Source organism: Dermacentor variabilis, chromosome 2 (assembly GCF_050947875.1).
Source record: "Dermacentor variabilis isolate Ectoservices chromosome 2, ASM5094787v1, whole genome shotgun sequence".
NCBI lineage: Eukaryota > Metazoa > Arthropoda > Arachnida > Ixodida > Ixodidae > Dermacentor > Dermacentor variabilis.
Genome location: NC_134569.1, coordinates 112892984 through 112916878, shown reverse-complemented (window position 1 = coordinate 112916878; position 23895 = coordinate 112892984). Strand labels below are relative to the sequence as shown.

The 23895-nt window shown below is 48.7% G+C and overlaps 1 protein-coding gene across 1 annotated transcript in view; it reads left to right on the top strand.

Annotated features, from left to right (window-relative positions):
• The first annotated feature begins 15095 nt into the window (after nt 1-15095).
• LOC142570408 (uncharacterized) overlaps nt 15096-23895 on the top strand; it is a 50506-nt gene continuing 41706 nt past the window's right edge. Inside the window, exons 1-3 of the mRNA XM_075678793.1 lie at nt 15096-15203; nt 15951-16074; nt 18976-19072. Coding sequence (XP_075534908.1) covers nt 15155-15203; nt 15951-16074; nt 18976-19072 — 270 coding nt within the window. The 5' untranslated portion in view covers nt 15096-15154. The remainder of the gene's footprint in view (nt 15204-15950; nt 16075-18975; nt 19073-23895) is intronic.

The following is a 23895-nucleotide window of genomic DNA, read 5'->3' as shown; positions in this document are numbered from 1 at the left end:
GAGATGGTCTGCAGCCATTGGAGAGGGCAGTGATCCGTCTCAATGATAAACCTCGAGCCGGCTAGATAGCATGACAATTTCTGAACGGCCCACACGAGACACGCACACTCTTTCTCGGTGGCGCTATACGCCTGCTCACGACTGGTCAGCTTACGACTAGCATACAGGACGGGGTGTTCTACTTCTCCATTTTCCCGTTGGCACAGTACAACGCCCATGCCTCGCTCACTAGCATCGCACTGAACAATGAACCCTTTTGTATAGTCTGGCGATCGTAGCACAGGCTGGCTTGTTAGGGCACTCTTTAGGGCGCTAAAAGCTCTTTCCTTTGTCTCGTCCCAGACGACTGTTTGAGGCTCTGTCTTTCTTAGAGCATCCGTCAGGGGAGCCGCGATATCAGAGTACCTAGGGATGTACCTCTGATAGTAGCCGGCGACACCTAAGAACGACCGAATATCGGTCTTTGTGCGCGGTTGCGGAAAGTCTCGCACAGCGGCCACTTTTATTTCAGAGGGGCGGCGACGACCCTGACCAATCACGTGACCGAGGTAGACAACCTCGGCCTGTGCTAACTGGCACTTAGGAGCCTTTACTGTCAAGCCTGCTTCGCGCAGGCGGGTTAGCACTGCCCGCAAGTGTGTCATATGCTCAGACCAGGATGCGGAGAATATCGCTACGTCGTCTAGATACGGTAAAGCGAATTCTTGCTGTCCCCGCAACACTTTATCCATGAGACTTGAAAAACAGTATGGCGCGTTCTTCAAACCAAAACTCAACACTTTAGGACGGAATGTTCCCATTGGTGAAATGAACGCCGCATACCTACTAGCCTCTTCTGTAAGTGGAACCTGCCAATAACCCCTGACAAGATCTAGGGTGGAAATAAACTGAGCGCTACTAACTTTCTCAAGGCGCTCCTCGATGTTAGGGATCGGATAAATTTGATCCTTAGTGATGGAATTAAGCCTGCGGTAGTCGACGCAAGGACGAGGTTCCTTGCCCGGTACCTCAACTAAAATCAAAGGGGAGGTATAATCACTCTCACCTGCCTCAATAACACCGAGCTGTAGCATTTTCTTTACCTCAGCCTTCATAATATCGCTCTGGCGGGGTGACACCCGATACGCCTTGGATCGTACTGGCTCTGGGGAGGTAAGTTCTATATCATGAGTAAGTACCGAAGTCCTACCAGGCCTCTCAGAGAACAGACCTTGAAACTCTTGTAATAGCTGGTGTAGTTCGGTTTTCTGCTCAGGCGACAGCGGTGCTTTACTGATAAGGTCACTAATGACTTGACCGGTGTCTTCCCTGTTCGTCACTGAGCCTAGTCCCGGAAGCTCGACCGGAAGCTCTTCAGGAACGTTTACCATCATGCACACCACTGCTTCCCTTTGTCTATAAGGTTTGAGCAGATTACAGTGGTAAACTTGCTGTGCTTTCCGCTTTCCTGGCAGACTTACCACGTAGTTAACGTCCGACAGTTTCTGAACAATTCGCGCTGGGCCCTCCCACTGCACGTCTAGTTTGTTGTTTAGCGATGTGCGCAATATCATGACCTCATCGCCAACCTCAAAACGACGGGCCCTGGCTGTCCGATCATAATAAACCTTGGCCCTCTGCTGGGCCTTTGTCATTGCTTCACCTGACAACTCCTGTGCCCTTCTTAAGCGTTCGAGGAGCTTAAGCACGTACTCCACCACGACTGGGTCGTCGCCCCTACCTTCCCACGATTCTCGAAGCATGCGAAGCGGAGATCGAAGCGAGCGACCGTACACCAGTTCAGCTGGCGAAAACCCCGTAGCCGCATGCGGCGCGGTTCTTAACGCAAACATCACCCCAGGCAAACACAGCTCCCAGTCAGTTCGATGTTCAAAACACAACGCTCTCAACACGCGCTTCATGACGGAGTGGAGCTTCTCAACGGAATTCGACTGTGGGTGGTACACTGAGCTGTGTAGCAGCTTTACCCCACACCTTTCGAGAAAAGTTGTCGTCAAAGCGCTAGTAAACACTGTGCCCTGATCTGATTGAATTTCTGCAGGAAAACCAACTCGCGCAAATATGGACAGTAGTGCATTAACTATCTCAACTGAGCTGAGTTCTTTAAGCGGCACTGCTTCAGGGAACTTTGTCGCTGGGCAGATCACAGTCAAAATGTGTCTGTACCCCGTGGCTGTTACCGGCAGAGGTCCCACAGTATCAATAACGAGCCGTCTAAAAGGCTCCGTAATGATAGGTACCAATTTCAACGGCGCCCTCGATTTGTCCCCTGGTTTGCCCACCCGCTGACAAGTGTCACATGTCCTCACGAAATGGTCTGCGTCCCGAAAACACCCTGGCCAATAGTACTCTTGCAAGAGACGGTCCTTAGTTTTCTTAACTCCTAGGTGTCCGGACCACGAACCCCCATGCGACAAGCGCAACAGATCCTGACGATAGCATTGAGGCACGATCAGCTGATCGAACTCCACTCCTCTTCGGTCTAGATACTTCCGGTACAGGACTCCACCTCTTTCCACAAAACGCGCAGTTTTCCTGGCGATACCTTCTTTGACATTGCAGCGCACGTTTTCCAGGCTGCCATCCTTTTTTTGCTCGGCTATCAAAGCCGACCGGCTGACTTTTAGCAACCTATCAAGTCCGTCTGACGTAGGCGCGATGAGCAAATCAGTAGATAGCTCTTCTAACTTTCCCGAATCGGGATTTTCCTCTCCAGTATCTGGCGCCTTCAACGCTACAGACTCAATTTTATTCAGTTGGGGCGTGCTCTGAATATCAGCTTGCTGCGCCTCTGACCCTTTTTCGTTGTTTGATAACGTCGGCCCCGCAACTACCGCCTTTGCAGCGAGCTCCCGAACCTTCGATCTGGTTAAGGCCTGAACACTAGCTTCACCAAACAAAAGCCCCTTCTCGCGCAGGAGGTGATCGGACCTGTTTGAAAATAGGTACGGGTACTGGGGGGGCAGCATAGATGACACTGCCGCCTCCGTCTCAAGCGCTCCGAAAGGTCCTTCAATAAGCACTTTTGCTACCGGCAGACACACGCTATGAGCTTCCACGGCTTGCTTGATCCATGCGCACTCGCCCGTGAACATATGGGGTTCTACGTAAGACGGGTGAACTACATCCATCGTTGCTGCGGAATCGCGAAGCACTCGGCACTCTTTCCCGTTCACGAGGAGGTCTCGCATGTAAGGCTCGAGAAGCTTCATGTTCTCGTCAGTGCTGCCTATTGAAAAAAAAACAACTTTTGGTGTTGTTTCCGGACACTGCGCCGAAAAGTGACCCGGCTTCTGGCACGTATAACACAAGCGCGCTCGCCTCATCTCGAACCGCTTTCTGCGTTTGGCTGCCGCCGTCTCTTTACGTTTGGTCGGACTGCTTTCGCTCGCATCCGCACTACGCGTGTCCCCTTTTAATCTCATGGGCGTGAACTTCGGCCTCTCAAACTTCGAGCCAAATTCACCCTTTTGACCGTCCTTAGCTCCGCGAGCCCGACGCGTCACAAACTCCTCGGCTAGCTCAGCGGCTTTAGCCACCGTACAAACGTCTGGCCTATCCAAGACCCAGTATCGCACGTTCTCCGGTAACCGACTATAAAACTGTTCTAGCCCGAAACACTGCAGAACTTTATCGTGGTCACCAAACGCTTTCTCTTCTTTGAGCCACTCCTGCATGTTCGACATAAGCCTATACGCAAACTCTGTATATGACTCACTTTTGCCTTTCTCATTTTCCCGAAACTTCCGACGGAACGCCTCCGCAGACAGCCGGTACTTTTTTAGCAGACTCGATTTTACTTTGTCGAAATCCTCTGCTTCCTCTCTATCCAAGCGAGCGACTACGTCGGCCGCCTCGCCGGGTAACAAAGTGAGCAAGCGCTGTGGCCACGTTTCCCGAGAGAACCCCTGCTTCTCGCACGTTCGCTCAAAGTTAACCAGGAACAAACCAATGTCCTCTCCAAGCTTAAACGGCCGCATCAGGTCAGTCATTTTGAACAATACTCGTTCTCCTGCACCGTGTGCCTGACTTCCATTACGAGCGCGTTCCATCTCTATCTCGAGACGCTTCATTTCCAAAGCGTGTTGACGGTCACGCTCTTCTTTTTTCTCTTGTTGCTCTCGCTCTTTCTGTTCTTTACGTTCGCGCTCTTCTTTTTCTTTTTGCTCTTTAAGTTCGCGCTCCTGTCTTTTTGCAGTCTCTCTCTCTTCAATGGTCTCAAGGCATTCCGACAGCTCGTCATCCTCAGCCTCTAACTCAAGAATAGCCTTTATCAGTTCTGGTTTTCTTAGTTTGTCTGAGACATCCAGACCCAACTCTCTTGCAAGCTCCAACAATTTCGGTTTGCGCAACGACTTCAAATCCATGGCTGCTCTGAATGCTGCTTTCTCTACTGCTTACTATTGTCTTGCCGCAAACTAACCCGGCAGCAACGACAACCACAATTACCAGCTCTGTTTCTGACACTAACAAAAGCCTGGCAAAGCTCAGAAGAAGAAAGTCCCGCACTCACCAAACCTCGCAGCCAAGAGTCCAGCGCAGTCGTTCCGCTGCAGGCAACCAGTCATCACACAGGGCTCGTTGCACTGCTCCCGGATCGTCGTTGAGCTGCTCAGCATACCGTCAACTGCATCTCTTCGCTGCTGGCCTCCGTTGTCGCGATCCCACCGCTGGCAGACAGTTGTTTGAAGTCGGAGGCGATCTCACCGCTGCCAACCAGATGTTTGGATCGCACCTGCTGGTACGATCTGTTGGGAACTCGGCGCTGACGCCCGTGGTTGTACCTGGGTCGCAAGCCCCAAGGGTAGCGTTGGCCTGGCGGCCTGGGGTACAACTGGAAGCATCCGAAGGTCCCGGCAAAGCATGAGTCGACTGGTAACAACGAAACAACTTGTTTATTTTAACATCGCAAAGAGTTGGTGGTCAGGTTTGACCGAAGTAGAGAGACGGGAGAGCACTTCACTCAACAGAAGAAATCGGAGCCCCCCTTTTTGCGTCCGGGGGCAGCTGTTTTTATACTCTCGCAGTTGAGGGCAAGAAGGAACCCCTCAAAAGACGAGCACGTGAATGTACAATGGGCTAATGGTGACGCACACTGTCGTAGCGATGCCGTAGCACCATGACGAGCACGATCTCGTAGCACCCTGTCGAGCACGATCTCGTAGCACCCTGTTGTAGCGCTGCCGGTCGGGCACAATGACTGTAATGAGAGGATGGTCCCTGCTTTGGCATCGCCTGTTTCGGGCACAATGACTGGAATGAGAGGATGGTCCCTGCTTTGGCATCGCCTGTTTCGGGCACAATGGCTGTAATGAGGGGACGATCCCTGCTTTGGCATCGCCTGTTTCGGGCACAATGACTGGAATGCGAGGGTGATCCTTTGCGGTCGCATCGCCGCAGTCGCGCCTGGAAACACCTGGCGATGAGTGTTGCGGCGACGACGATCGGGCCAAAATGTCTGCCGCCCTGCCGCAGTCGCGCCGGCAAAACCACGTGTCGCAGGCGAAACGCAACAGTGCGCTGCAATGTCAAAGAAGGTATCGCCAGGAAAACTGCGCGTTTTGTGGAAAGAGGTGGAGTCCTGTACCGGAAGTATCTAGACCGAAGAGGAGTGGAGTTCGATCAGCTGATCGTGCCTCAATGCTATCGTCAGGATCTGTTGCGCTTGTCGCATGGGGGTTCGTGGTCCGGACACCTAGGAGTTAAGAAAACTAAGGACCGTCTCTTGCAAGAGTACTATTGGCCAGGGTGTTTTCGGGACGCAGACCATTTCGTGAGGACATGTGACACTTGTCAGCGGGTGGGCAAACCAGGGGACAAATCGAGGGCGCCGTTGAAATTGGTACCTATCATTACGGAGCCTTTTAGACGGCTCGTTATTGATACTGTGGGACCTCTGCCGGTAACAGCCACGGGGTACAGACACATTTTGACTGTGATCTGCCCAGCGACAAAGTTCCCTGAAGCAGTGCCGCTTAAAGAACTCAGCTCAGTTGAGATAGTTAATGCACTACTGTCCATATTTGCGCGAGTTGGTTTCCCTGCGGAAATCCAATCAGATCAGGGCACAGTGTTTACTAGCGCTTTGACGACAACTTTTCTCGAAAGGTGTGGGGTAAAGCTGTTACACAGCTCAGTGTACCACCCACAGTCGAATTCCGTTGAGAAGCTCCACTCCGTCATGAAGCGCGTGTTGAGAGCCTTGTGTTTTGAACATCAAACTGACTGGGAGCTGTGTCTGCCTGGGGTGATGTTTGCTTTAAGGACCGCGCCGCATGCGGCTACGGGGTTTTCGCCAGCTGAACTGGTGTACGGTCGCTCGCTTCGATCTCCGCTTCGCATGCTTCGAGAATCGTGGGAAGGTAGGGGCGACGACCCAGTCGTGGTGGAGTACGTGCTTAAGCTCCTCGAACGCTTAAGAAGGGCACAGGAGTTGTCAGGTGAAGCAATGACAAAGGCCCAGCAGAGGGCCAAGGTTTATTATGATCGGACAGCCAGGGCCCGTCGTTTTGAGGTTGGCGATGAGGTCATGATATTGCGCACATCGCTAAACAACAAACTAGACGTGCAGTGGGAGGGCCCAGCGCGAATTGTTCAGAAACTGTCGGACGTTAACTACGTGGTAAGTCTGCCAGGAAAGCGGAAAGCACAGCAAGTTTACCACTGTAATCTGCTCAAACCTTATAGACAAAGGGAAGCAGTGGTGTGCATGATGGTAAACGTTCCTGAAGAGCTTCCGGTCGAGCTTCCGGGACTAGGCTCAGTGACGAACAGGGAAGACACCGGTCAAGTCATTAGTGACCTTATCAGTAAAGCACCGCTGTCGCCTGAGCAGAAAACCGAACTACACCAGCTATTACAAGAGTTTCAAGGTCTGTTCTCTGAGAGGCCTGGTAGGACTTCGGTACTTACTCATGATATAGAACTTACCTCCACAGAGCCAGTACGATCCAAGGCGTATCGGGTGTCACCCCGCCAGAGCGATATTATGGAGGCTGAGGTAAAGAAAATGCTACAGCTCGGTGTTATTGAGGCAGGTGAGAGTGATTATACCTCCCCTTTGATTTTAGTTGAGGTACCGGGCAAGGAACCTCGTCCTTGCGTCGACTACCGCAGGCTTAATTCCATCACTAAGGATCAAATTTATCCGATCCCTAACATCGAGGAGCGCCTTGAGAAAGTTAGTAGCGCTCAGTTTATTTCCACCCTAGATCTTGTCAGGGGTTATTGGCAGGTTCCACTTACAAAAGAGGCTAGTAGGTATGCGGCGTTCATTTCACCAATGGGAACATTCCGTCCTAAAGTGTTGAGTTTTGGTTTGAAGAACGCGCCATACTGTTTTTCAAGCCTCATGGATAAAGTGTTGCGGGGACAGCAAGAATTCGCTTTACCGTATCTAGACGACGTAGCGATATTCTCCGCATCCTGGTCTGAGCATATGGCACACTTGCGGGCAGTGCTAACCCGCCTGCGCGAAGCGGGCTTGACAGTCAAGGCTCCTAAGTGCCAGTTAGCACAGGCCGAGGTTGTCTACCTCGGTCACGTGATTGGTCAGGGTCGTCGCCGCCCCTCTGAAATAAAAGTGGCCGCTGTGCGAGACTTTCCGCAACCGCGCACCAAGACCGATATTCGGTCGTTCTTGGGTGTCGCCGGCTACTATCAGAGGTACATCCCTAGGTACTCTGATATCGCGGCTCCCCTAACGGATGCTCTAAGAAAGACAGAGCCTCAAACAGTCGTCTGGGACGAGACAAAGGAAAGAGCTTTTAGCGCCCTAAAGAGTGCCCTAACAAGCCAGCCTGTGCTACGATCGCCAGACTATACAAAAGGGTTCGTTGTTCAGTGCGATGCTAGTGAGCGAGGCATGGGCGTTGTACTGTGCCAACGGGAAAATGGAGAAGTAGAACACCCCGTCCTGTATGCTAGTCGTAAGCTGTCCAGTCGTGAGCAGGCGTATAGCGCCACCGAGAAAGAGTGTGCGTGTCTCGTGTGGGCCGTTCAGAAATTGTCATGCTATCTAGCCGGCTCGAGGTTTATCATTGAGACGGATCACTGCCCTCTCCAATGGCTGCAGACCATCTCTCCCAAAAATGGCCGCCTCCTGCGCTGGAGCCTCGCTTTACAACAATATTCCTTTGAGGTGCGTTACAAAAAGGGGAGTCTCAACGGTAACGCCGATGGCTTAAGTCGAAGCCCCTAACGTAGGAATCAGCCTCAAAATTGTTTGTTACTGATGTTTTTCTTCCTGAGGCAGGATTTTTTTTAACATATTGCTTTTGTTTAGTGTTTCAAAGTGATGATATGCTTTCTAGTGCAATTTTTCAATTTGTGGACGCGTTCTGAGTGATGCTAGACTACTGTAAGGAACTAGGCAGTGGTATAAAAAGGGGAAAGAGCCTGGCAGGGCTTAGTGAGGGTTGTGCCGTGCTTGCTGACTGAGCGGTTGAGTTTCAGCGTAGTTCTAACGCTTGCCGGGAACGAGAACAAAAATGTGAACTCTCCCGAAGTCACTTTGCAGTGTCCCGTGCGAACCTGAACGAGAGAACGAGGCCTTCTCTGTGCGCTGCGCTCAAGAAACGTCGAGGGACGCCCGACTTCGGTTATGTGCATCATCGAGCGACATCCCTCCGGACAGCGGATGCAGTCCCCTGTCGATCGGGATCTCCTTCCCCCGGCGGGGCGGTCTGTTGCGATTCGCCTGCGACACGTGGTTTTGCCGGCGCGACTGCGGCGGGGCGGCAGACATTTTGGCCCGATCGTCGTCGCCGCAACACTCATCGGCAGGTGTTTCCAGGCGCGACTGCGGCGATGCGACCGCAAAAGATCACCCTCGCATTCCAGTCATTGTGCCCGAAACAGGCGATGCCAAAGCAGGGACCATCCTCTCATTCCAGTCATTGTGCCCGAAACAGGCGATGCCAAAGCAGGGACCATCCTCTCATTCCAGTCATTGTGCCCGAAACAGGCGATGCCAAAGCAGGGACCATCCTCTCATTCCAGTCATTGTGCCCGAAACAGGCGATGCCAAAGCAGGGACCATCCTCTCATTACAGTCATTGTGCCCGACCGGCAGCGCTACAACAGGGTGCTACGAGATCGTGCTCGACAGGGTGCTACGAGATCGTGCTCGTCATGGTGCTACGGCATCGCTACGACAGTGTGCGTCACCATTAGCCCATTGTACATTCACGTGCTCGTCTTTTGAGGGGTTCCTTCTTGCCCTCAACTGCGAGAGTATAAAAACAGCTGCCCCCGGACGCAAAAAGGAGGGCTCCGATTTCTTCTGTTGAGTAAAGTGCTCTCCCGTCTCTCTACTTCGGTCAACCTGACCGCCAACTCTTTGCGATGTTAAAATAAACAAGTTGTTTTGTTGTTACCAGTCGACTCATGCTTTGCCGGGACCTTCGGATGCTTCCAGTTGTACCCCAGGCCGCCAGGCCAACGCTACCCTTGGGGCTTGCGACCCAGGTACAACCACGGGCGTCAGCGCCGAGTTCCCAACAGATCGTACAAGCGGTGCGATTCCAAACAATGTGACATGACAAATGGCCGTGCAAACGTATATGGTCTGTTATGTTAAAAACATGTGAAACGTAGCAAATCCTACCAAGCTGCCTCTGCCTGTCAGAAGACAGTATTGGTGACTAGTTGAATTGTTAAACAAGAGATGATCATGCTGTGGCGATACATGCAACCATGGAAATGTTTTGTAAGTTGCTATGCGTTAAAGAACACCTCAAAGGAGATGTATAAACGTCCATGAGCCAATGAGCCAAATGACTACAGATGCCTCTCATGTGTAACATGGTTGTAATGTACATTACCATGTGCACTAATCACCTCTTCAAAAAATGACCCGGCCAAGTTGTACGCACCTGCCTATTTTGCTGCAGCAACAGCTGGTGGAAGTTGGCGGCCTCCGCATTTGCCGCCTCAACTAGCTGCCCCTGCCGCGCATACTCGGCGGCTGCACTGCAGGCCGCGTCCTCCAGCAGCTGTTGGCGGGGTGGCCTGCGTGGCTGCTGCCGAGCTGATGGTCCTTAAAGATAAAATCAGTAAACAGGATAAAAAAAAATTTCTCTCCGTCCTGCGTAGACATTTTACTGGTTCATTATGAGGTGGAAGCACAGAAAAATAATTCCAGCAACACACCGTTCACAAAATGAACAGCGAATTTGCATAAACAAAAAGGCACTACACCATCATAAAATACTACACTGATAGTACTTTCAGCTTGTACGCTGCACAAGCTGCATTACAAATGGTGTTAATAGTCAAACGGATTATTGTTCCATTTTACAGCGACATTTAGGCAGGCACTTTTTCTTTGCCATGTAAATAATATAAATACACAATTTCTGTTTGAAAGGTCTTAACAGATACTGCTTTGTTGCTTTGAGTGATGTGTTCGTATTGCAATAGCTGCTGAAGTGCCTTACTTGCAGTTCCACTTGTCCCCGGCTCCGTCCCGACGGAAACATGGGCAGCTGCTGGTGGGGCAGGGGGCAGAGGTGCAGGCTGCTCCTCACTGGAGGTGTCCTGCTGGAACAATAAAGTACAGGACATAATGTGATTAAGTTCCATCAACTGGTTGCAACGTCTATTTCACCTATGGTTTTTAAATCAGAAAATTCATAATCCAGATGCGACACACTAGTGACTTAGAGTTTTGACAACTTGTTGCTAATGCTTTACGGATTTACGAGCCATGAAATCCATCACAAGGTGTTTCTTAACAGCAGTGGGGCAGCATTTCCATTCTTGCAAAGTACGGGTATCATGTGCTGGCATGTGTGTTGAATTGTAAGAAAACACACACAAGCACACAACGGCAAAATATTCACCACGGTGTAACTGCCCGACATCGGTACACATAGCAACGAACATTGCTACTCACTTCGGAGTCGTCGCCGAAAAACTCCACAGGAGCGGAAGCTGGGCCGGTTCGGCCAAGCACGGCGAGCACGCGGCCCTCCAGGCCGCCCAGCTTCCCGCCTCCCGTCTTCCTGCAAATGCATGAACACCGTGAGCTTATACGTTCCGAAGATGTTGCTAGCCGCGGGCTCACCTCTCCTCGGCGCCCACCTGCGTCGCGATCTTCCGGCAGTCATAGCACAGCCGGGCCCAATAGAGGCGCCAGCGCCGGGCTGCTTTGACTGCCGGTCCGATCGCGTTTAGCGCCGCGGCAACCTCCTCCCACAGTGCTTTTTTCTGAGCAGCACTCATACTTGGCGGCTTGTGGCGCCTCTCGCGAAGTATGGATGCTGCTCTATGAATTGAACCAACATAGTGGCCTGCGCGGCCGAAACACGCGCGCTTTTCGGTTGAGCCGCCATTTCTTCTTCGCTCTCAATTTTCGCCGGACCGCAGCGAATTAATGCCAGCAAATCGTACCGTTTCAGATATCACTATGCCGTTAAAACATAACGGTTACATTCATTTAATGTGTTGTTATTATATCACGCCATAAATGTTACGTTAAATTTAACACAGGTGAATAACAACAACAACAAAAAACTTTTCTCGTGCAAGTTATATCCATCAGAAGTATCTGTACCGCCCGTACGGGGGAATGTATCACTGCGCAGCAGTGTGTGGCAAAGAAAAAAAAAATGAGCCTCTGTTACACACCACCTTCGATTTAAATCAGGACCTACATTCGGAGATAGTTGCGATCGTTTATAGAAAACGTTTACTTACCAGCGATCTGTTGAGATGCCTTCCAACCTTCATCGATTCTTCCGTATCCTATGCGAATAAAAGCAAAAGTGAACACCTCGCGATCACCGCAGATGTGCAGATGCTACTGCTCAGTCATTAAGCACAAGAAAGAATGATGTGTTTACTCACCGAGCACTACGCTTTCACAGTCTTCATGATGTTCACAGCTTCCAGAATTCTTCTCGGGCGAAAGTACCTCGTACGCCGAGATTTCACCTAATCAGGCAGCGTTACGGACAAAAATACACCAAGTGCGGCCCACAGAACCAATCAGCTGTTTTCACGTAGCCGCCATCTTAAGTGTGCGTAGCGAAATAGATTGGATGCGGAATTGGCACATGTGTGGCTATGACTCGAAAAATTAAAATATTTGTGTTTACTTTCAAGCGAGCTTCAACTTATCTTGCGTTAAAGGATTACAAAACACTTTTACTCTCAGCGACATACAATTGTTCTTTTACCAGGCGTTTATATCTAAATGTCACTTGCTATACGGTCCCTTTGCAAATAAAAAAACAAGCAAAACATGCTTCCGGCAACGTTGGAGGCTGCTGATTGGGCAGATTGAAAAACGTCGCTGGTTCCCGCCCCCATAGGCAGAAACTGTCGCGTCATTTTGACATCCGGAGTTTGGAACACTTTTCGTTTGGAATAGAGTTACTTTATCGCGCCCCAAGTTAAGGACCGCGCAAAGAGCGATGGCACAAAACGCGTAACTTTAAGAGACAGGAAGAGAGCAGTGTGGATTAGAGAGCGAACGGGGTTAGCCGATATTCTAGTTGACATTAAGGTAAAAAAAATGGAGCTGCGCAGCCCATGTGAGGTGTATGGTAGATAACCGGTGGACTATTAGAGTTACAGAATTGATGCAAAAGGAAGGGAAGCGCAGTCGAATCCGGCAGAAAATTAGGTGGGGTGACGAAATTCGTAAATTTGCAGGCGCAAGGTGGAATAGCTAGCGTAAGACAGGGATAATTGGAAATCGCAGGGGGAGGCCTTCGTCCTGCAGTGGATATATATATATATATATATATATATATGTATATAAACCCCATAGAAGAAACAAGACGATGGCCGGTGCTTTGGACGAAACGTCGGTAGAAACATATACGCCATAACGTTCTTTCTTTTTCTTTTTTGAATGGTATACTCTCGGGGTTGGCGCTTAACCCTTATATACATATATACATATGTAGCTATATACCTCTACCCCGTAAGCGGCTTCCCACACTGAACACACCTACACTTTTTCCACTTTGACACTCCTAATGCTAACGCATTAAAGCTCCTTTGTTTGCGCAGCCAAGGGGTAACTAGAGCTGCGGCAGGGTACACGTGTCCTGTGTATTTTAGCTGCCGTCCTTTGTTTGCACTGTTTCTCCGCCGTGTTAAGTTGTTCGAATGCTGTAGATGCGCATGTGCAACATTGTTCGAGCCTCAAGATGTTGGAAAGCCATCCGAGAACGAAAAGGAAAGGCTGACTTCAGCACAGCACGGCACCCTGGCCACATGACTTCGTATACCGCCCAGGCCAGCGCCATCGACATCTCCCTCCACTGGCTCCCCTCCAATGCAGAGATCCCAGGTAACCAGAAAGTAGACGCACTGACCAAACGGGTTCACAAGTCCTCGATGACAGTCAGCAACGGAGTAGTTGCCTGTGACTCGCCGAGGCATACGTTTCGACGGCTGCTGCTAAGCTTCTTCCCGGACTCCAGGGTTGTTGGAGGCAAACCCCCGCCGTTGCTCCAGTATCGAGACTTCCCCAGGAAGGAGCGGACACTCATGTTGAGAATCCGAGGTGGTTTCTGCTGGACTGCTTCCCGCGAGCACCGACTGAGCAGGACCGCCTCCCCCGTCTGCCCGAATTGCGGGGAATGATGAAACACTGGCGCACCTCCTGCGTGAAGGCCAAGCATACACAACGCCACGAGCAAAACTCATCGCTACACTCCGCCAGTAGGGCTTCCCTGCCTCCATCATCGCGGACCTGATATTCCCCACCCGCCGACATAGCCATGTCTTCAAGGCAGGTCTCGACTTCCTTGACGACACCTCGCTGTCCAACGAACTGCAGGGATCTGCTGCCGCCCACTGCCAGTCTCACCATGAGATGCAACCTTCTTCCTTTGACCTTCGCCTCATTCTTCTATCCTCTTTCTTCCCACTTCACTGGGCCCACAGACACTGAGCCGTGCTCCCAGCAGGGCTGCAGAAATATCTCTTCCTCACCTCAACCTCAAATCTCACCCTCCCTCCCATGTTGACGATCTACTGCTAGAGGGCTGGCAAGAGGTGCAAAGTAGCCATGAATAGTAGATTTGAAGTCAAGGTCAGCTGTACAACAAAACTTGCATGTAATCAAATTTAATTTATCTTTGATAGGCGTCTTTAATCATTGTGCTGCGGTCTGCGTCAGTGGAGACTAATTTCTTTTCCGTTGTCACGGTGCTCGCGCGGGTGTTGCCGTCGCCGGCTGCCTGCCGATCTCGCTTAAATAAATGTCATCCTCCTTCTCTCCCGAAGATTCGCATTGTCCATGGCGATGATAATGAATGATGTATTTTTCCCGTTTCACGTCCAAAATTCTCCGCTGATATCGCTTCCCGTTTAACCGCAGGCTTCCTTGCACGCGTCAACATACGGAGCGCCCCACTCCGATGGCCAGAAATTTATTCGCTTGAATCCTGTAAAGCTCTGCACCACAAGGGAACGCCGCCCTCGACTCAAAGAGGTCCGCGAATCCCACATGCTCCTACCGACTCCCTAAGACCTCTTTGCGTGTGCAGAGGCATCTTTCATTTGAAATTCACGCACATTCATTCTCCCTAACGATGCAATCATTCATCGCATTGAGCGTGCGTAGAACAGGCGACCCCATCTGCGAGGTCTGTGGGCAGCATTCTAAAGCTGTACACACGTACTGGGAATGTTCGCGCTCCCTCTCCTCGCCCCACTTCATCACAGGTGACCCCATCCCCACGTCCGTGCCTTACACTTGAGCGAGCTGGGCCGCACCACCCGAAGACTTGCGCCAGGCTCTGTGGCTCCTCTTGGTCCGCCCCGTCCGTCACATCCAGGGGGCGATTGTACCCGTCGCCAATCCGCCACCGCTCAGCGCCATCTCCACAAGCGGAAATGACTCGTACTTGTGTTGTCATGCAGACGTAGATGTAGATCCTAGACGTTAGTGGCTCATGCAATAAAGTGTTCTTCCTTCCTTTTTTTTCTTGGCCAGTGGCTCGTACGTAGTGGGTAGGCACCACGGGATGAAGAGCAAGCAAGCAGGCAATCTGATGCGGTCGTCTCGCGGGCGCAGGCTAGGAACAAGAGAAAGACGAAGATAGGCGTGTTGTGATGGCCGTCCAGCGGGTCGAATGGACCGCAGCACGGCGGGAATGAAGCCCGGCCGTCGAGTCCAGCTGTGGGAAATATGAAGCTGCACTTGCTCTGCTGTTCACTACTCGTGCTGTGCCGAACAGGTAACGTTCGTAGTGCGCGTTTCCTGTGGGTAGCTCCGAGACGGTGTAGCGCCGGGAGATATTGGCAGCGGCAAGTCCCTCCGGCTTACCTTCTGGGGTTTGTGTAGGGTACTTACAGATATTCGGCGACGGTAGATGTCCACATTTCCCTAACGCTCGCGCACAGCAAAGGGGGTATTCGCTTGCCGAATGATGGATGCCGGGCGCCGCGACCACGGCGCACATTGTTTATTGTTGTCCAATCGCGCTGCTACTCGTGTCATTCTTGTGATGACTACAGAGTTATAAAGAGAATTACGCTAGACACTCTTTGACGTCACTGTACGTAAATTCTACAATATGCTCCCTGCAGCAAAGAGACTGACCGTGAGAGATCAATCACACACTACAAGTGCGGTGCATCCACGCTTTTTCTTTCTTCTTCGCCTCGTGTGCCTACTCCAGTAGAATCACTGCAACCTGCTGGCGGCAGGCTCAGCCTTAAACGTTCATCAAAATATCACATTAGCATTCAGTGGCTTTTCCACGTGTGCGTAGCGTTTAATTACTCTGATGTTACAGTGGTGATTGAACGTTGCGGCTTTGGTTCCGGACTACCTTCTGTTTCCGAGGAAATGTAATAAGTAATCTCCGAGCTTTCGCACTTTTTCTTGTCACCACCAGAGTGACCAGCTGCATTCCCGTGGGAGCTGGTCTTTTGGAGTGTCATCCCCTCCGTATCTGGACATGGCGCTCCCTCTTGCGCAGGCTGCGCGACAGGAGGGATCTCCAGCCTCTTTTCTGGCCCTGACGTGCGCTTCCTGGTGCTGGACGATGTGCCCCGCTCCAGGGCACCAATCATGCTCGACCAGAGGTCTTACCCTGGAAGAGCGTGAGTGCGCCCGCCTACTCTTTCATATAGTGATGTACAGAAGGACTTAAATTGCCTGCTGCATGGCTTACGCAAGCGTAAGCTCAAGGTCAGCTGACGCTTCAGGGATCAACTAAGAAAGAAGCTAAAGATCACTCCATATACGAGTAATAGAGGGGCTCCTAGGCATAAGGTCGAGATGACATGAAGGCATCGGTGTAGTTTAAGGAGCAAGCGGGTTTAGCTTATGTAATAGTTGAAATTAAGAGGAAGAAATTGGATTGGGCAGGTCGTATAACGCTTTGAGCAGACGGCCTGTGTCCTAATAGAATAACAAAATGAGTGCGAAGGTGAGGAGGACGCCGTGGAGGACAGCACAGCAGTGGCTTCGGTGGTGTGATAATGTCAAAAGCGAATGCCCTCATATATCGCTGGATGGAATTGTTGAACTAACCTGGCAACTAGATGAAAAAAGAAAGGTCCTGATGGTATCCCTTTGCATTTCTCAAACGATACGTTGGTGTTGTGGAAGAGTTTCTAAAAATATTTATGAGACCGATAGAATCCAGCGATATTCCATATGATTTTTACATGGCTCACGTGATTCCGGTAGAAGAGAATAACTGTCAACTACAAATGACTAGTTATCGCCCTTTGTCCCTTACGTGTATCCTATGCAAACTCTTTGAACACATCGTAACTAAACGCTTAAATCAATTTCTCGATCAGAACCAGATCACCAGCAATAAAAAAACGTGGTTTTCGGCGTGTCTTCTCTACTTGCACTTAGCTTGTAGCAATAATTGATGAGTTTGCCCATGCAGTCGATGTCGGCGGACAGATTAATTTTGTGCTTTTAGACTATTCCAAAGCCTTAGACGAGCTACCTCATGTCAAGCTAATATTTAATATCGAGGCGATGGGTGTTCTACCGTACATTATTAACTCGGTCGCATCTTACCCAAGTAAATGAAAGCAATATATCGATATTAATGGCACCTCTTCTCATCCTTTATATGTTTATTCTGGAGTGCTCCAAGGGTTGGTGCTGATTCCGGTGCTGTTTATTTTATATATTAATGACATTGTATATGCTCTTTATCCTTGAATATCCGTAAGATTATTCGCAGACGATGGTGTCAACTTCCATAACATTAATTCTGCAAGAAATCATTACGTTAAATAGAAATCAACTAGTGCGAATCCTCAGAAATGGTCATAAACTTTGACAAAACTGTTTACCTTTACATCCCTCACAAAATTAATAGGTTTGTGCTGAAAATGTGCTGGATAGAATTCAACGCCTAGCCGCCTGGTTTGTATGCAAGCGCTTCAGGCGCAGATACTCTCGGTCTGAGTTGCTCTCCTCAGTCAAGTTAGATTCGTCGAAGGATCGAGGTAAGTCTGCAAGACAACCTTTTTCCATTCACCATATTTTGCAAAGTTGGGCATAATACCAGAAGAGCATATACAAAAAGGATACGGCTGAAGCATCTCGTCATAAGCACAAAAATAGTGTGAAACCTGTTCTTGCACCCACGGACTGTTACAGATACTCCTTCTCTAGAACAGTATATGACTGGAAATTCCTGCCCCATAATTTAATGTTGCTCGGTTCAGTGGCGTAGTTCAAGCGCAATTTCTTTCGTATGTGTTCACGTGGCTGGTCTTGCTATTTTAGATGATCCTGATATACTGTACTTATTTTAGCCTTTGAAACATTCTTCTGTTTACAAAATTAATCAACATTTTGTAACGGTGGCTGTGCATGTCTGTGTTTGTCCTCTCCTGCTTGAACGCATTGTGGTTCGCAGTATTCAACAAATAAATAGAAATAAATTGGTTTAGTACACAGCACATGCATACTGACACGCGTACATTGTTCATCCTTCTTTTGAGGACCACAGTTTAACTGCTAACAACTGCAAGGAATCAATGGGGACAGGACATGCGCGTAGGTCCTGTCCACATCATTTCTTCCCGCAAGTCATCACTGGGCGCATAATGCGCGTGCGTGCGCTGGGATTTTCTCGAAATGATCTTGTTTATTCCGCCTTGTCTATGTTGCCGCCGAACATCGTTTAATCAGATCGCATGCGCGACTCGAATAGTATTGTACCGTTGTACGTCCTGGGCCGGTATTTTGTAGCGATGCCTTTTCCGATTCTATGCTTTTTCAGGCTTTTCGCGCTTGGCCAGTGGTCAGAGCGACGGTCTACTCACATTATCAACGGGATCAGGCGGCCGTGTGTGGTGGATGATAAGAATCGCATAGAATAAGGCATAAGGCATCGCTACTAAATAGCGGCTCTAGAAAGCTCGGGAGCGCCAGTGATTATGATGGAATCTCCACCGAGTCACGTATACAAATAGCCAACACGCTTGACCCACATATCAGATTTCGAGCGTGTGCTCGTCCCTGTCGTTCTGCCCGACTGTAGCTTGTTTTCCTTTTCTTTTCCTTCTTTTTTTTTGCGCAGTTTCACTCAATAAAAAGTTAGTTCTGTGCGCCACCGTTGTGCTGTAGTCTAATTCTTCACCGTCACGGCAACGTGACGATACGGTAGAGTCAGCTGGCACAGGACAGGGGTGTTAGCAGAGATTGTTGGAAGATGTCTTCGTCCTACAGTGGGCACAAAATAGGCTTGGTGGCGATGAGGAATTTCTTAATTGAATTTAGTAGCCTGCGGGCTCTCTAGAGAATCAGGTGGAGGATGGAAAGGTTTGGCGGTTAACTAGACTTCACCCAGTGCTGCGTGAGAGAGGTGGTTTTGCAGCGGTTCACGTCAGGCAAGTGCACTTGACTATAGGCGCAGCGGGCGGACAGACGTTTCGTCACTGTGGCATGGATTCGGACACAACCTATTTCACCTTTTTTTTTTAGAGTAGTTGCTTATAGGCCTTTATTTTCCTTCTTTTCAGTTACGGCTACAATCGCCTCTTCTCGCGCGACGATGGAGACGGTGACCTCTCCAGCGAGAACGAATTTCTCGAAGACGACACCCGCGTTAGAAACCACGTAAGTTTCCCACGACGGCGCTGCCCTCATGTGCGAGGCCCTATATACTGACCCCTGTTTTCTATTACGGCTTCTGGTCAAAAAAAAAAACGCAACAAATTGAAAACGTGCTGTTTCGTGGTGTTGGGCTGCTGAGCACGAGGTCGCGGAATCGAGTCCCGGCCATGGCGACCGCATTTCGATGGAGGCGAAATGCGAAAACGCCCGTGTACTTAGATTTACGTGCACGTTAAAGAACCCTACAGGGGGTCAAAATTTCCGGAATCCTCCGCTACGGCGTGCCTCATAATCAGAAAGTGGTTCTGGCACGTGAAACCCCGTAATTTTAAAACGTGCTGTTTCATGTTATACTCACCGAAGAACATAAATTCGACGACTTGCCACTTTTCTCGATTTTCTGTATATTACGTTCCGTGTCCCGCGTTTTTGTTGTTGAAGAAGCACAATTTTGTCGAAATCAGTCGTGTTCCGGGGGCGTAATCAATATGAATTAAATAATTATTAGTTGGCAACGGTCTTACTTTTTTGTTGTTGTTGCTGCTGCTGTTGTTAAAAAGCTTCCAATGAGCGAGCATTGTTCTAGAGGAACTTGCTGTTGGGCTAGTTGGTAACTCGTCTTAGATAATTAGGAGAGCGCATAAAGGAGCACCCGCAACCACGCACACACGCGCACACACTATAGATACATCCCCTACACACAGCGAGAGGGGGAAGGACTAACACAACCAAAACCAACCGAAACCAACTAAACCCAACCAAATCAGCTTGAAGGAAGCGCTGTTTGTAGGGGACGTATCTAGTGCGTCTGCGTGTGTGGTTGTGTGCGTGCGTGGTTTCGAGCAGTGCGCCTATTTGCGCTATTTTAATTATATAAGAGCATTGCCATGTTTCACTCCTAGGAAACTTACTGAAACTATTTTGCTTTTACGCGATTTTGCATTTGCGTAAGAGCTTTTCTGGCTTTTCAACCTGGGTGGTCACGTCCCTAATATTTCGTCGGTGCTTTTCAGAACCGCAAACTCAGCGAAAATTACAAGTGAGGCCTTGCCACTTAGTTTCGGTTCCTTATTTATTTATTTATTTATTTATTTATTTATTTATTTATTTATTTCAATTCGTTCAATGCACGAAGGCGCTAGAGAAGGTAGTCGTGAAAAAAACAGTACATGCCATAAGCGGTTATTACCTACAATAATTTTCAATGGCAGGTTTAAATGCAGAAGCGTTTAATATGGTGACGACGTAGGTGGTCGACTGATTCCATTCTTTAACTGTCTTCGGGATGAATGCTTCGTCAAGGTTATCTATAAATAAGGCAGGCCATAGAGTGATTTGGTCTTCGAGGTTGGTTTAAGGTTGCAACAAGCCCTACAAGTTTTAAACTTGATTACACTGACACTTGCGTCGCAGGAAGATTGAAGACCTCAAGTAATCAACAGTCGGCTAGCCAGGGAAAAGCTCATTTGGCACCAATGATTCGGCAGTTGTACTTGTTCTCGTTAGGGCAACAGCTTGTTTCCTTCGCAGGAGTTATGCCAAAGGTGTGGAGCCTTTGCAAGAGCGAAACAGTATGGCCAGAGCTCGTTAAGGGAATCGGTGATGGTGACAAGGAAGGGACTAGTGACAGTGAGAAAGGATTGGTGGTAGGGTTAATGTTGCGCTGCTGGAGATGTTTGGAAACGGGATTACCTGATCCGAGAGAAGTAGTGCAACTGTTTGCAATAATTTTCTTCCCACTCTCCCAGTTTAGGCGTGACTGCTGAGGCAGTTAGTATCCCGGCAGATATATATATATATATATATATATATATATATATATATATATATATATATATATATATATATATATATATATATATATATATATATATATATATATATATATATATATGTATAACCATTGTATGCTTACGGACAAAGTAGTAAAAATAATCGCATCTGTTCTGATCAACAAAAGCAGAATAAATTTCTATTTAAAGCATCAACAAATATGATCGGCTTGCAGGTATCTCTAAAGTACACCAAGCTGTTAATAGAATAGGGGGTGATTATATTCAACGGATTCGTCTATTCAACAATACCTTGATTTGGGCGAGTTGGTTCATCTTGACGGCTTTCATAAGGAAGCGCGAAAGACGAAGACGAAGAAACACATACGACAGGACTCGTGCTACTTCCAACTGGCGTTTGTTATAAACGGTCATCTATCTATGCTCTGCGCATTACGTACATCATGCACTCATTATAATGCACACAAACATACAAACGAATCATATCATACATACGATTGTATGGTCAATCAGTTCCAGTCTCTAGATATCTCGACAGATAAATAAGCATAAATAAGTGACCCTCTGTAATAAACGCTAGTTGGAAGTAGCGCCAGTCCTGTCGTATGTGTTCCTTTAACCTCGTCTTCGTCTGTAGCGCTTTTTTTATGAAAACCATCGTTTATTCCCCTCTTTATTTGTTTTTTTTTTAGCCATCCGGTATGTGTCACTATTCGAACACTTTTCGAAGTGTATCCGAACACTTTTCGAATATTCTAAAACGTCAACTGCGCCTAAATAAACATGAAATCGGGGCAACAGTACGGTAAAATTTCATATCTCCCCCCCCTCCCTAGGCATAATATAGGCATAAACATGAGTACTTGCGTAGTGGTGCAGGCTGTGTCACTTAGGTAGCCATAGTTTACAGGCTGGAGAGCGATTATTTGCACTCTCTGAAAGCCCTGTACATGCTAAGAAGCTACTTGTTTAAATTTCTTCTAATGCTCCATTTATGTTTTTAATAAACAACGTTTCAAAACGTACTATGTAATGACATAAACGTGCTAACTTTGAGAATGCTGGGATGTGAACATCGTCGTACATTAATTGTGAAACGGTTGCTCATTATTCGAAAACTGTTCGATCAGATTCGATTCGCTTCTGGCGCTATTCGATTCGATCAAGTCTTAAAAATCAGTATTTGCACACCCCTGCTCGATACGTGTCGTGGTTTTCTGTGCATGCACTTTTCGTCCCCATACGTCCTTCGACAAGCGCCCGCGGCTTTTCCCTAGTGGCTATAGTGTTGGGCTGCTAAGCACGAGGTCGCGGGATCGAATCCCGGCCACAGCGGCCGCATTTCTATGGGGGCGAAATGCGAAAACACCCGCGTCCTCAGGTTTAGGTGCACGTTAAAGAACCCTTGGCGGTCGAAATATCCGGATTCCCCCACTACGGCGTGCGTCATAATCAGATTGTGGTTTGGGCGCGTAAAACCCCATAATTTAATTTAAGCGCCGCACATCGTTTGTCGACCTCTTGGCATCGCTGCGTAGACCTGTCGCACTGCGCATCCACCTCATATATAGTTTGCATTTCGGCAGAGCTTGTGAGTGGTGTAGGTCATAAAATTTTGCATGAGAATAAAATTGGCAATTTTGAATCGATAGTTGGCAATCTTGGTGGATAAACATCCTATGAGATTATATATTCCATAGAATTAAAGCGAACAAAATTAGACGCATTGCTGTCAGTTGTAAAGCATCTAATTTACCGCTTCATTGACTCTTTGCGTCAAGTAGATTCCAACATGTGCAACGGATCTGCATTTTTTTTTATTATCTTTACTTCCTGGAATATCCGGCAGCAACACCTGTGCACCAAAATTAGGCATTAAACCAGCATTGCATCCTTCCATTCAAGAGTTTAAAATAAGATTCGATGCCTTTTTTTAAATATAGTATACCGGCATTATATTGTCGTGAAATATTCGTAGATAAGATTAACTGTACAGGAGAAGTTACAAAAGTACTTGTACTACTGTTGTGGCTGAAACGAAAGAGCCCCGCGTTGGACTACACATCTAATCGCTACCGTTAGCGCTTCTATGAGCCTTATTCCTACGGACTAATTCGTCCGACCAAAACGACTATTTTCTGTGGCAGTCAAGTAGATGCCATACGGGCAAGTCTTTCTTAACCGTGTCACTACGCCCATAGAATTTCCTACAATATACTAGAGGGAACTCCTGCGCTGCAGTCGTTGACCCACCATGGGAATGATGGGAAGTAAATGGATTTGTCTGATCTTCGTGCTTGTGGATTCAGACGTCCTTATGGCTTTGTTTATTACGCTTTATATGCCTTCATTGTCGTAAATTTTAGAGCAATCTATGCTCTTCGAAGTGCAGAAGACGCTGCGAACACGCACAATCGCGACTAGTTGCAACGATTGAGCTTGTCGAGGTGGCCAAAATCGAAACGCACCAAGCGTCTCAAGGCGTACACTTGCTCGCGATAATTTCATGAGGGCGTTTCATATCGCTCGTAGATACATGCGTCCTATCGTAATGGTTTCAATATAGGGATTCTCTTCCAGAGGTCCTGGGCTCGAATCCTTCCTTAGCGCAATTTTAATAATGTTTATTTAATTATTTATTACGCAGTCAATTGTTGAAAATGAAGAGTTTACAAGGTCACGAAGCCGTTTGAAGCCAGAAGGACGACGTTTAGGCAAATCCATGTACAGCCGCCCCGATTTTTAATAATATAGCGCGAGCGTCGACTGAACTGCTGGTGAGCGCCTTATAACGGCGATAAGCGTGCAACAAGGCGAGAGTTCGCGCACGAGCCTTGTTGCCTTGTTGCACTCGCCTTGTTGCACGCTCTTGTTGCACGCTTATCGCCGTTATAAGGGGTTCACCAGCAGTTCAGTCGACGCTCGCGCTATATTATTAAAAATCAGGGCGGCTGTACTTCCCATAATTCCCATGCTCCTACAACAGCTCTCATTGCAGCTCCCGTAGACACTAGCGCCAGAGTTCCCTCTAGC